We start from the raw sequence: 13,977 nt of genomic DNA on the forward strand, positions 1-13,977 counted from the left end.
GGTCAGGACATTTAGGGGACAAAGTGCTTTGTTGTCTTCAGACACGCCATCGCTAAGCTAACAGAGCTAACGGAGCTAACAAAACTTGGCCTCCGTTTCTAACTTCCTGAGAGCGTTAAGATTTTAGTCCCCTGACCCCCCCATATGGACCTGAAAATAAAAATAAAAGCCCAAACACTCTGGAAGTTTTAACCCTTAAAGCCCAAATGTCAGCATCTTAATGTGTGTCCTGTCATCAAAAAACAAACTTAAAAACTAATTTTTTTCCTGTTTTTCTTCAACATTCTGTTGTTTTGTGTTCATTTGTCTTCATGCTAAGCTAACCAGTACTGTTAACATACATAGGAAAATGCTAACAAGGTAGCAACATTCCTCAGGGAAGCTAGCTAGCCTTCTGACTGCCAATTAACACATTTGCTTCCTGAACGCAATGTTAAGTCTAATTTACATTTTTCCTTTTCAACACCGTTCCTTAATTTTTCAATAACTGTCAGAATGTAAAGAAACTGTAAGTAAACATTAAAATAAAAGATTAGATGAAAATCTGCTGATGCAATCTCGTGTAACATACAAAGTGGAAAAGTTAAAAAAAATGCTTCGTTATTCTACAATATACCAACAGAAGAGGAATAGGGACAAATTCTGAGTTTAAAGTCAGCTTTAAGATTTTTATTCAGAATTCGAATTTTAATCTCATAATTTTGACTTTAATCCCAGAATTTATACCAAATTCCCCGAATAATGATTTTAATCTCAGAATTCTGACTTTAATCTCAGAATTAAGACCATAATCACATGATTCTGACTTTAATCTCAGAATTTAGACTATAATCACATAATTCTGACTTTAATCTCAGAATTTAGACCATAATCACATAATTCTGACTTTAATCTCAGAATTTAGACCATTATAACTGAATAATCACTTTAATGTCAGAATTCAGATTTAATCCCAGAATTTAGACCATAATCACATAATTCTGACTTTAATCTCAGAATTTAGACCATAATCACATAATTCTGACTTTAATCCCAGAATTTAGACCATAATCACATAATTCTGACTTTAATCCCAGAATTTAGACCATAATCACATAATTCTGACTTTAATCTTGGAATTTAGACAATAATAACTGAATAATCACTTTAATGTCAAAATTCTGACTTTAATCCCAGAATTTAGACCGTAATCACACAATTCTGACTTTAATCTCAGAATTTAGACCAAAATCACTAAATAATGACTTTAATCTCAGAATTCTGACTTTAATCTCAGAATTTAGACTATAATTCCCGAATTATAATTTTAATCTCAGAATTCAGATTTAATCTCAGAATTCTGACTTTAATCTCAGAATTCTGACTTTCTTCTCAGAATTCTGATTTTAATCTCAGAATTCTTAATTTAATATCAGAATTCTGCCTTTAATCCCAGAACACTGATTTCAATCCCAGAATACTGACTTTAATCTCAGAATTCTGACTTTAATCTCAGAATTTAGACTATAATTCCCGAATTATAATTTTAATCTCAGAATTCAGATTTAATCTCAGAATTCTGACTTTAATCTCAGAATTCTGACTTTCTTCTCAGAATTCTGATTTTAATCTCAGAATTCTTAATTTAATATCAGAATTCTGCCTTTAATCCCAGAACACTGATTTCAATCCCAGAATACTGACTTTAATCTCAGAATTCTGACTATAATCTTAGAAACTGGATTTTAATCTGAGAACCCCAATTTTAATCCCATTATTCTGATTTTCTTCTCAAAATACTAGCTCTTATCCCAGAATCCAGATTTTAATTTCAGAATTCAGACTATAATTTTAGAATTTTGACTTTGATTTCAGTATTTTGAATTTAAAGTTAGAATTCTGAGATCAATCAGAATTCTGACAAACTGAAAATTCTGATTAATGTCATTAATTTGTCTTTATATTCAGTATTCTGACTTTAATCTCAGAATTCAGATTTTAATCTCAGAATTTGGAGGGGATTTTTTAATTTGAAAAATAACCTGGGGTCTATGAAAAATTTCAGCGGCCTTCATCTTTACCGTACCAAACATAGAATTTTATCCAACATGTGACTGTTTTGATCTTAACTCTTGAGCTTCATTTTTATTAAACTTTAAATTTGTTTGAAGAAAAGCAAATTTCCCCAAATAAAGGCTGTGATAAATTTAGAATTGTGAAAGTTTATTAAAGTGATTGATCATTGATCATTCCTATTGGATTCTTTTCCTCTGCCTTTCTATGACAGTTTTTTTCATCTTTTTATCAGGCTCAGTTTAAATTTCTTTCCTAGATCACACCTCTAGATTCATTTCAGAGCTGATGTGGTTTTAAAATGTTCTATTAAATTGTAGATCTTCCTGTTTCCCTGATAAGAGGGTATGTGTCCATTGAGTGTTTGGACTTTGATTTTTAAGGCCTGATGTTTTAAGATTTGTCCTTTTTCGTGGCTGAGTAAAGGCCTTTACACCAGGTGTGTTTTTTCCTGCAATTAATTCACATATATTATTTTAGCCTATATTTTAGACTCAAAATCTATCTCTGAATTATTCATTCTTCATTTTCCCAGCAGTTTATTTGTGTTTCCTTTGGCATATTCTCGTGGTTAAATCTGAATGTTCCTAATCATGTTCATATTCACTCCTGTGTTTTAGCGGTTTATAAACCCAGAAATAATCGAGGGTTACGAGGTGGTTTAAGAGGTTAAAGACCCTGTTTGTTAAAGTGTAAATTTCCCTTTAGTTTAGGGTGGGGGGGTCTGATCTGTGCAGGCAGGGGCGCGTGACGAGCGGCAGATTGAAGCCCTTTCTAAGTGCGAAAGTGTTCGGTGCCGGGGCCCAGCTCAGTGTGCGCGTGCTCTTGGGCGGGGAGAAGGTCGTCAGGGTGGATGAAATGCATGGCGGTCTGGGTGTAGGTCAGCAGGGTGTGCTGCTTCTCCTCAGCGCTGTAGTCCAGGGAATGGGGGTGCACCTGCTGGATGTGTCTCTTGATGGTGCTGACCTTCAGCGTGGCAAGCGTGGCCCCACAGACCATACAGATCAGCCCGTGTCTGCTGCTGTCATACTCCATCAGGTAGTCTAGCCTCCAGCGGACCTGGTAGTTCCTCCGCTGGTCCTTCCCGGGGTAATGACCGTGACGGGACGGTGTGGCTGCAGCGCTGCTGTCTCTACCTCTGCCCTGTACCCCGCTTATAGCCCCCTCCTCCTCCTTCATCATCTTACTCGGGGGTCCGCCGTCAGCTGAGGAGTCCTCAATCGTCTCTCCAGAGGTGTTTAGAACATCCTCGCCGCTCAGGTTCATGTTGCCACTCACGTTCATGTCACCACTCATGTTCATGTCACCACTCATGTTCATGTTGCTGCTCACGCTCATGTCTGAGAAAACAAAGGGAAAGTGGGCACTGCATGAGAGCTAATAGAGCATATAAACCAGAGTCTTTAAAAGTCAAAGTTCCAGAAGGAAAACCATCACTGCAGCCCTCCACTGATCTGGACTTTGACAAAGGTCGACAAAGGTATGTAAAAAAGACTAATCCATAGGTAAATTTGACTTAGTTATTGAACATTTAAAGGTAAAAATATGTTTATATGTGTAATTAGGTAAATTCTTGTCAAACTAAGACTGAGCAGAAAACCTTAACTGATCTAAATTAAAGCAACAAGAGTGTCTCAAAGCGTTGTCTCACCGTCGTGACCCTGCGACCCGTCCCCGGAGTAATCTTTGGTCCAGGCAGCAGCCATGGCCTCTCTCTCCTCCCGGCTCAGGCTTGTTGTTTCTGGATGGTTCTCCTGGATGTGGCGTCTGAAGCTGCTGACCTTAGTTTCCTGGAGAACCTGAGAACACACCATGCAGTACGTCCCCCTCCCCGCCGGCCCGTACGCAACCAGGTAGTCCAGGCGGAGCCTCCATGGGTCACCCCCTCGTAGACGTCTCTTCCTGGGCTGGCGGGGTGGCAGGGGCCCCTGTTGAGGGGCTCCGACACCCCCGTCCTCTCCGATAAGACATGTGTCCTGAGTTAAAGTGCCGTCAGCCTGCGGGTACGAGTCAGCGTGGACCTGCACCGCCTCCACCTCCTGAGAGAAAAGCTCCGCCCCCTCGTCTTTGGTGTCCGCCTCTGATTTGATTGATGTCTCAGACTCTTCTGAGAAAAAACAGTTAAAAAATACAAACATTCAGTTATTATTGATGAAACAACTGTCAAAATAATCTAATAGATTAAATCTGGATTATTGTAAAAGGGATTACACTTCTTTTAACTACACCATAAAAAAATTAAGATTTATAATCCTAAAGATGAATTAAATAATCTAATTAATTAAAGCTCAATAAAGTTAGCCAGATCACATGATATTTACTGTTTAAAATAAGAAGGAGTCTGACCAGGAAAGTTTTTCTAACCTACAAACTGCAGGTTAGGGCGGGGGTGATAAAGGATCAGATCTATCTTAATTCCACTACCTGTAAATGATAGCAGCTTTCTATGGCAGTGTATCAGGGCCACTCTAAAGAAATGAAAAAAGAAAGTGGGTCTGTTCATTTATGAGAAAAAAACTCAACATTTTTGGGTCATAAAGTAAAAAAACAAAAAACAAGAAACTTTCAAGTTTGATATATTTTCTATTAACAAGATAAAAAAGAAAATTTCAAATCTAAAAAAATCATAAATCTTCAGGAAAGACCATTTTTTTCATTGTCAAATCAAAAGGTCAAAAAATTTTTGGATTAATTAAGTTTTTAATTTACAAAAAGGAAAAAAAACTTTTTGTAAGTTAAAATAGCTCTGAGAAAAAAACTCAAACATTTTTAAGTTAAAAAGTCATACATTTACATGAAACAAACTCAAAGTTGGGTCTAAAATTTAAACATTTAGAAGAATAAAGAGAATTTGGATTTTTAGAAATCTTACATCTTTAAGTAAAGAACTAAAAATGTTGTATTTAAAAGGTCTTAAATCTTAGTGGAAAAAAAATCCATTAACAAGGAGTATATCTTTGTTATATTAGAAGTTTTCCAGCTAAAAGGCAGAAAATATTCAAGAAAAAAACTAGAAAATTTTACAGTTTGCAAGTTCACAAACTAACAGTATAAAACAAAAAGAACTGTCATGTTTAAAAAGTTGTCAATCTTTGAGAAAGATAGAAACTTTGAAGTTAAAAAGTTGTAAAGAAAAAATATCAAAATATTTGAGATCTAAAAGTTTTAGATCTTTTGAGAAAAAAAACTACCTTTTCAAGATAGGGCATCCATTTACAAGAAAAAAAAATCTAATTTTTGGTTTTAAATATTCTAAATCTTCAAGAAAAAAGTTAATTTTCAAGTTGTCATAAATTTACAAAAGAAATTGTGTGAAAAAGTTGTAAATCTTCAAGGAAAAAACACATTTTTTTTTATTAAAAAGCTTTAAATCAACAAGAAAAACTCATAATTTGAGTTTTTAAAAGATGAAATAAAACTTATAAAGTGAATTCTCAAAAACTCAAAAATCTTCATGAAAAAAAATCCAGTTAAAAAGGAGTACATTTTAAAAAATACAAGAGGTTTTCAAGTTAAAAAGCAGCACTTCTTTGAGAAACAAAAACAGAAGAAACTTACGTGTTTAAATGTACTTTACTATGGGAAAAAAACTAAAAGATTTCAAATTTAAAAAGTTGTACATAAGAAATAGATAAAATGCCTTAAATCTACAAGAAACAAACATATTTGTTTTAAAAAGCTGCTTTTAGGAGAAAACAAAGGCATTTTTTATAGAAGTAAAAAAAAAATCAAAATTTTTACGTTCAAAAAGTCATTAATCTTAGTGAAAAAAAAATTGAATTTTACTGTTTTAAAGGAGTACATTTGAGAAATATTAGAAGTTCCTAAGTCAAAAACAGAAAATCTTTCAGAAAAAACAACTCCCAAAAAGTTAGTGATTTCAAAGTCACTTCCAATATTTGGGAGTTTAAAGTCAATAACCTCCCATTGTGTGGAGGAAAATCGTATAAGATTAAGCCATTTTTCTTGCACAAGTCCTGCAGTTGAGACTCTGATCTAATTCTAGTTTTTACTGGGACTGATCAATAAAGAAAAAAACTATGATTTTCGCCAAGAATCATCACATTAACACCTGGACTTAGAGGAGACTGGGACTATAAAAGCACTGATTTCAGTTTGGTTTCTCATACATTTATGATTCTGTAAGCTTGATTATTCACAGAGTCAAATTGTACATTGTTTTGGTTTGTTTTCTCATAAATGTAAGACACAATCTAAAGAAATGTCAAGTTTCTCTTTTAAATTAACAGATCCTCTTTCTTTTTTCTTTTTCTTTTTTTTTTTTTTTTACAGCGGCCCTAACACACCAGCATGTGAATGCCAACATCCTCGTTCCTAAAGTTAGATTTAAAGAAAATAGTCAAATGTAAATTGTAGCACTCCCTTACTGCTACTGCTGCTACTTTGGACATAGAGCATATTTGATTTTTGGGTCTTGTGTTCTCACCGTGAGTCTGGGCCCAGGCCTGCAGGATGCAGTGCTTCTCCTCTGAGCTGTAGACCAGTGAGTTGGGGTGGGTATCGAGGACGTGGCTCTTGATGTGTTCCAGGTGAAGTGAGGGCAGTTCTGATCCACACACCATGCAGAGCAGGCGGCCCGCCTCTGCCTCGTACTCCATCAGGAACTCCTGTCTGAACCAAGCGTGCAGAGAGTCGTTCAGGTAACGCTCCAGGGTCCGCGTCGACGGCCCCGGCACCTCCTGATCCTCCACTTGTGGCGGTGGAGGGGCTTCACCCTCCTCAGAGTGGGGAGGTGGACTGAGAGGCTGTGGTCTCTGCTCCTGGGGGGTCACTGGGTACGGGGGCTCTGCTGGGATTAGGAATATAAATGATTTTATCAGTTATGGCTAAATTGATGAAGCCCCTTTCTTCATGTTTGTATTCATACTGAAAAGAAAGACCCTTCTCCACCCACCTGCAGCGTGTTGCTCCTCCTCTTGTTGCTCCTCCTCCTGAGCTGCGGCTCCATCTGCAGAACCGAACGGCCTCAGAGCCCCGCCCACATTGAGGTGACTCTCCCACCCTGAGCGGATCACCTCTTTGTCTGCGGCGCTCCACAGCAGGGAGTCTGGATGTTTCTGTCTGATGTGGCGTTTGATGGTGGACAGTTTCAGCGTGGCAAGCGAGCTGCCACACACCATACAGATCATCCCGTGTCTCTGAGGGTCAAAGTCCATCAGGTACTCGCTCCTCCAGTACTCGTGGTAGTACCGACGGTGGTCTCGGCCTGGGATGCGGCTCAGGCCTGGACGTGAAGCCTTCTGGACCGGGGATTTCTGTCCTGAAGGTCCAGGGGCCGGGGAGAGGAGCAGTGGGTGGTCCTGGACCTCTGTGATGCTCCAGTAGCTGGTACCAGGAGATCTGACTCCTCCAGGTTCATCCTCGCTGTGACCATTGGCCAGAGCGTCGCCGTCTGAGGAGAGAAAAAACACATATATACAATATCATACATGTTTATAAAGAACATTAAAGTCTCACATCGTCCAACCATCTGACCCTGTTTTAGGTCAATATGGAAAACTGTTTTAGCAGACGAGGGCAACAGACCTGCGACTACAAAAGCAACAGAAAGACAGAGCCTACCCCTGTAGGCTGTAATTGTCTGAGAGACAGGGTACACTCTGGAGGGCTGACATATGGAGACAAACAACCAGACACACTCACAATCACATCTACGGGCAATTTAGAGTCAACAATTAACCTAATGAGTGTGCTTAAGGCCAACAGAAAAATTCAGTTTTAAATCAAGTCAAGCCTTTAATTAAGGAGAAAATAAAAAGTGAGGACTTCTTACTGACTAAAACTGGACTAAAATGTTTTTGAATTTTAAACTTGACTCAGCCTATGAAAGTTATGAATGACCAAAACATGACTAAAATTAAAGAGCATTTTAAGAGAGGCATAATAATAGTAGAAATGAACAACCATTTATTGATCTTCTTTTACTTTGCACCCAAAAATGCATTGCTTTGTTGTGGAACAACATTAATAATTATTTTTGACTTTAAAAAAAATCCCATAATAATTTGGATTTTAAATCTCCTAACTATTATGACTTTTTAATCTTAGAATTATTTTATCTTATAATTATTTCCATATATTATCTCATTATTTTTTCTTTACCTCTTAACCTTTTCTACTTTTTACTTTTTCTACTTCTTTTTTTTTAATCATGTATTTATTTTGATTTTTTACTTTCATAATTATTTCCACATTTTATCTCCTAATTATTTTAACCTTTTTTTTTTTTTTAATCTCAGAATAATTTGGATTTTTTCCCATAATTTTTTGTAAATTTCCATTCAGTTATTATTTGGACTTGTTTTAAAAATATCATAACTATTTTGACTTTTTATCCCAAAATTATTTTCAAATTTTATCTTGTAAGTTTTTCAACTTTCTTTTTTTATCTTTTAATTATTTTGACTTTTTAATTTCATTATTAATTCCACATTTATCTCATAATTATTTTTACTTTTTATCTTGTAATTTCTAATTGTTTGTCTCATGGTAATGACTTATTACATAATTTAGAAATTTTGTCTTATAAATTACTTTTTATCTCGTAATTTCGACTTTTTGTCTTAATTTTATGACTTTTATCTCGTAATAAAAAATCGTGAGGAAATGTAATGTCAGTTATTTTCACTCCTGTCCAAACACAGCTTCCTCTTTTTGACTATTTCTGTCAAACCGTCCACCAGGGGGCGGCGTTGCGTCAACTCCCCTGCCTGCCTGTGTGCTGTTGAGCCTTTTGTTTACAGGAGCCACAGACGGAGGGGCCATGCTGCTAGGTATTGTCCCTAACACGGATTAACGGCGGCCTGACAATGGCGTGAGTGTGACAGGCAGCCCCGCACAGTCACCCGCTCACCGTGCGGTGCTAAAACAAAAGCAAACACTCCCGCCGCTCCTCTCTTTACCTCCCGCTCCACCGTCCCTCGTCTCCTCCTCCTCCCCGCTGATTATTAATGACAGCACCTCCGCTCGGAGCTCCGCGGGCTCCATGGCGTACGGGCCCTCTGCTGCTGCTGCTGCGGTAATGGCTCCTGCTTCCTTCACGGCACCATGTCCCCGTCACATCGCACGGCTCCGAGAGACACGGCGGGCCCGTGCTCTCCGATGTCCCCCCGCACGGAGCCCAGTGAACTTTTCATACAATCCCGCAGGAATCACGCAGTCCCGCCGCTCCGAGCTGCTGTTTGCGGATCATCGCAGGCCTCCTCTCTCTCGTTATTTTAAGGCTCCTGCTTGTCTTCAGGGTGTGGAGCCGGACTAGGGGCCCCTGGGGCTCCTTAAGGGGCTCCTGGGTAAATTTAAAGAGACAGTAGCAGCGTCAACAACGCTCACGCACCGGGGGGCGGGGTGCTGTGATGGTGGTGGTGGGGGGGTTGGCGGCGTTAATACTGATAAGCTGCTGTTACTAATACTGTTGTTCAGTGAATCATGTGATGATCAGGCTCACCGCCCGGCAACGGAGAGGTTAAAACCACGAGGCGGGTCTAAATATGGGCCCCAACACACCACCGCTCTGTGTGCTGTGACGGGGAGCCTTTTATCAGGACTGAGAGGTCTAAAACGCTTAGAAATATGAAGGGACTAGAAATACGGGCTTTGAAACACACTAGAATAACCGGTACATGTACACACAACAATATAATGGAATTATTTTACAACCAACACTAAAGAGTGCTGATATAAGTCACCATGTTGCCCAGTGAATGCCCATAAATGCTGTTTGATTTATTTACTAATAAAATAAACATTTATTGAAAATATGGCAGTGGCAATAAAAAGTATTGACCCCCCTCAGATGTATTATCATTTTACTGATTTTATAGATCAGTCATGGTCAATACTAACCTATTTGGCTTTGACTTCTTAAATATTCACCCCCTTCAAAGTGACTGACCTAATTCAACAGAGGTGCTAGTAGTCTCACAGTTAGTGAAATGAGGATCACCTGAGTGCAGTGAATGTGTCTCAAGTGATTGTAGTTTAAAGACCCCCATGTCTGGAAGGTCCAGTCACTAGTTAATCAGTATTCCAAGCTACCATTACACCATGAAGACAAAGAACACTCACCCTACAACAGCTGCTGGTCTGACTCTTCACCAGTCAAAGCTTTATGGGAGAGCTGCAAAGAGAAAGCCACTGTTTGAAGAAATCTCATTAAATCTGGACTGGAGTTCACCAAAAGCCATGAGTGGGACTCCATGGTCAAGAGGAAGAAGGTTCTTTAGTCTGCTGAGACCAAAATGGAGTTTTTTGGCCATCAGACAAGGCAGCAAACACCGCACATCACCACAATCACACCATCCTCACTGTGAAGGAGTGGTGGCAGCATCATGTTGTGGGGGTGCTTCTAGGAAGAGTGAGTAAGAGCATTTTTTGCTGCAGTAGCTAGCTACAACATTTTTAGTTCTGTTTTAGTGAACAAAATTTAAAGCAAATAGTTAAATAGTTCATGGTTCCTCATCTGTTTTACGGTGTAATCTTGGGCGTAGCACAGGGGGGAAAAAGGGTACTTATTACCCTTGAGAGGCCTGCAATGACAACTGTATTTTAATTTTTTTTTTTCTAAGTAATTAGTGTCATTATTGAATCAAAAGCGATTAAATGAATCGGTCAACAGACTCAAATTTGTGTCAAATAGAGTAAACCACAATACCAGGGGGGCCTGCTCCTCCCTTGAAAATATCCAAATGGTGTAGTCTAGTGCTGCAAAAGGATAAGAGTAAATTCAATTTAACCATAGTAATAATATTGCTCATAAATGGGGAAATTGTTGTTAAAAAATACATTAAAATGCAGAGATATTCGTAAAAATGACACATTTGTTGCTTGGCTAATTGGTTAAGGGGGGTCCTGTGTAATATTCTTTCCAGGGGCCCTAAATCCCTAGCTACACCCCTGGGTGTAATCATAACAAAATGTTAAATGATAATCAGGTTTTGTAACTAGTTCATGTTAAATGCTTGACAACTTGTTGCCCCACCACATACAGGTGCCCTAGTCTAAACCTTGGCTCATTATCCATTTTTTATTTGCCCGCTGCAAATGTTAAAGATAATATGAAATATGGCCCACAAGAACATGAAGCTTGTGTTGTACTCCATTTTTTCATCAGTACACGGTGCTTATAATTTTATAAACAAACATTTTGACAAGAAAATTTTATTGACAAATTCATTTTCATGACTAGATTTATAAAGTTGACAACTAAAATTATTATGACGTCTGGGTTTATAGTGCCCTGATGAATAAAGACAAAAGCATTCTGGTGGTAAACATCAGTGTGAATGGCGTTCATTTTCTCCTCTATCTGCTCCCTCTCAAGCTCTGATCTCCAAATCAAATCGCTCTAAAATCCTCATCACCAATACTCCTATAAAGTTGTCAGCTTCCTGTAGTTACCTCTGCCAAGGAGGTTATGTGATTGCCAGGGGTTGTTAGTTTGTTAGCAACATAACTCAAAAAGTCATGGGTGGATTTTGATGAAGTTTTCAGGAAATGTCAGAAAAGGCATAAGGAAGAACTGACTGGATTTGGGGAGTGATCCGGATCACCGTCTGGATCCAAGGATTTTTAAAGGATTCTGTACTACTGGGAGATAGGGCTAATGGCGGAGGTCTGCGCTCTCTGAGTGCTTTTCTGGTTATGTTTTGTGTCTTAATGTGGAGATGAGCTGTCGGCATCTTTCCCCTCTGTTGTACAGAGCACCGTTCTCATCTTGACCAGGGGTGGAGCCAGTGGGCCCCTGATTGGCCACCTCAGTACCCCCATTATCCTGATATTTTCCTGCACCTGGCTTATAACAGAGGACTCCTTCTCCTTGGGAATCAGGATTTCCACTGCTCTACACCAGGCTCTTTGGATAGATTGTTTCATCCAAACTAAGAAAACTTATGGTTAACTGACACAGAAATCTAAGGACATAAGGCGCACTTTTACTAACCCTGTAGGAGACTCTGTTGATGCCTTTGCCTGCACTTTCTTTCAGCTTGGTGGCCTAACATCCATCCTAAACTCTATCTCTCCAAGTGGTGGTAACTTACAGGAAGGCCTATTCCTCTCTGGATTCACATCATGCAGATGTGAGTCTGACCTTCAGAGACCTGGTTTAGCACATTTTGAGTTAGAGCGGCATGTGGAAGTACATTTTAAAAGTCTGGTTTTAATCAGACAAACACAATAATTGGACTATTTCTAACTTCATGTAAATGTATCAAGTGTCAAGTGACATTACTGTTGATACAGACTTTAAGATGCTAAAGAATTGACTGCACATGCTGTATTATAAGAAATTATATGTTTCATGAAGTATTGATAACTAGAAAATATTATTTCTAAGGTTAATATGTCAGGATGCTACATTTTTTAGCCTGTAAACAGCAATTTTCATTTAGCATCAAGCTAACTGACTCAGATCTACATATTGTTCTTTCTGTGAGTAATAAGTATAATTCCCAGTGATGTTGGAGTCGTAATTTTCCTTGAAATGATAATACTTATGCCTGCATTGACTGCCTTGTATTGTATTTAATTGGCATATTTATGCCATTTAACTTCAAACATTGAAAAAAATATTTCTAGGGTTATTATAATTATCGGACAGCTTTTTAATTCCAAACATAAGAGCTCTCCTCAGCTTGTTTTTGAATGTCTTGTGTTATCTATCAGTGTAACAGACTGCTTTGCCTCTGTACCGAACTAAAAAGCACAGAATGAGGTCATGAGTAGAAACAGCCAATAAATCAATGAGCCTTTGCTCAGCTGCTCCACAGTCTCCATTTAACTTCAGCTCCATATTAACAATGAATCCTTCATCAGTTTGTCCTTGTGTTTGTTTATGAGTGACTTCACATTAATTATTATGATGCATTATTTGAATAGGTTTAAAGGAGAGGGCTGTTACGGTGGCCCAAAGAGTCCACTGCAAAAACATTTCACTAAACACTGAAAATGTGTTATGGTGGCCCTGAGAGTCAACAGCAAAAAAAACTTTTCACTAAGCACAGAAAACCTTCTCACTAAATGCAAAAAACAAAAAACAAACAAACAAACAAAAAAAAATCACACAAAAAAACTTCACTTAAAACACTTCATGAAATGAGAAAACACTAAGTTTTTGTAGTTGACCCTCAGGGCCACCATTTTGAAGATTTATGTTAAATTTTTGTTACAAAAAAGGTTTTTGAATTCCACAAAAAAGAAAATCTTTTCTTTAAGTTTTATGGAATGTTCTCAAGTTTCATTAATTGTTTTCAAGTTTTATTAAATGTTTTTAAGTTTCTTCAATGTTTTCGAGCTTTATTAAATGTTTTTCAGTTTCATTCAAGGTGTTTGAGTTTCAATCAAAATTTTTGAGCTTTACTCAGTGTTTTTGAGGTTCATTTGAATTTTTAAAGTTTCATTTGAAATGTTTTAATTTTATTTATTTTTCAAGGTTTATAATGTGTTTTCAGTTATTATTATTAAATGTTATTAGTCTCATTAAATGTTTTTGTGTTTCATTAAAAGCTTTTAAATTACATTAAATTTGTCTGAGTTTCATTAAATGCCTTAATTTCAGACCTCAGGGGACAGCAGGGTGGGAAGAAGGATGGGTGGGATTGAAGTAGGGTAGGGTGGGTTGTTGTGGGATCAGGGTAGGGAAAATTAAAATGCTGTAACTACCCCAAAGCAGCAGCTGCTCTGTGTTTAAGAACACTTTTAAGTGTGATGTGTGCTGCAAACACAATGTATGATAATGTGTTCAATTTAAAACTCAGTAAAAACTGCTGGACAAAAAAATGCCTTAATTTCATCGTTTTTTCAAGTTTCAGTAAAAAGTTTTTGAGTTTCATGAAATGCTCTTGAGTTTCATTAAATATCTCTGGGTTGCATGCAGTGTTTGGAGTTTCTTATCGGTGTTTTTTGAGT

At 37.8% G+C, this 13,977-nt stretch overlaps 1 protein-coding gene across 1 annotated transcript; it reads right to left on the reverse strand.

Moving 5' to 3' along the window:
• Nucleotides 1-1,688: 1,688 nt before the first annotated feature.
• Nucleotides 1,689-9,303, reverse strand: si:dkey-106g10.7 (uncharacterized protein C11orf95). Its single transcript, XM_041779887.1, has 5 exons — nt 8,976-9,303; nt 6,968-7,465; nt 6,500-6,862; nt 3,704-4,159; nt 1,689-3,392 (listed from the first exon to the last, which is right to left on the reverse strand). The coding sequence occupies exons 1-5, from the start codon at nt 9,058-9,060 to the stop codon at nt 2,827-2,829; spliced, it is 1,968 nt and encodes a 655-aa protein (XP_041635821.1). The 5' UTR covers nt 9,061-9,303; the 3' UTR covers nt 1,689-2,826.
• Nucleotides 9,304-13,977: the final 4,674 nt, after the last annotated feature.

Source organism: Cheilinus undulatus, linkage group 22 (genome assembly GCF_018320785.1).
Source record: "Cheilinus undulatus linkage group 22, ASM1832078v1, whole genome shotgun sequence".
Classification (NCBI taxonomy): Eukaryota; Metazoa; Chordata; class Actinopteri; order Labriformes; family Labridae; genus Cheilinus; species Cheilinus undulatus.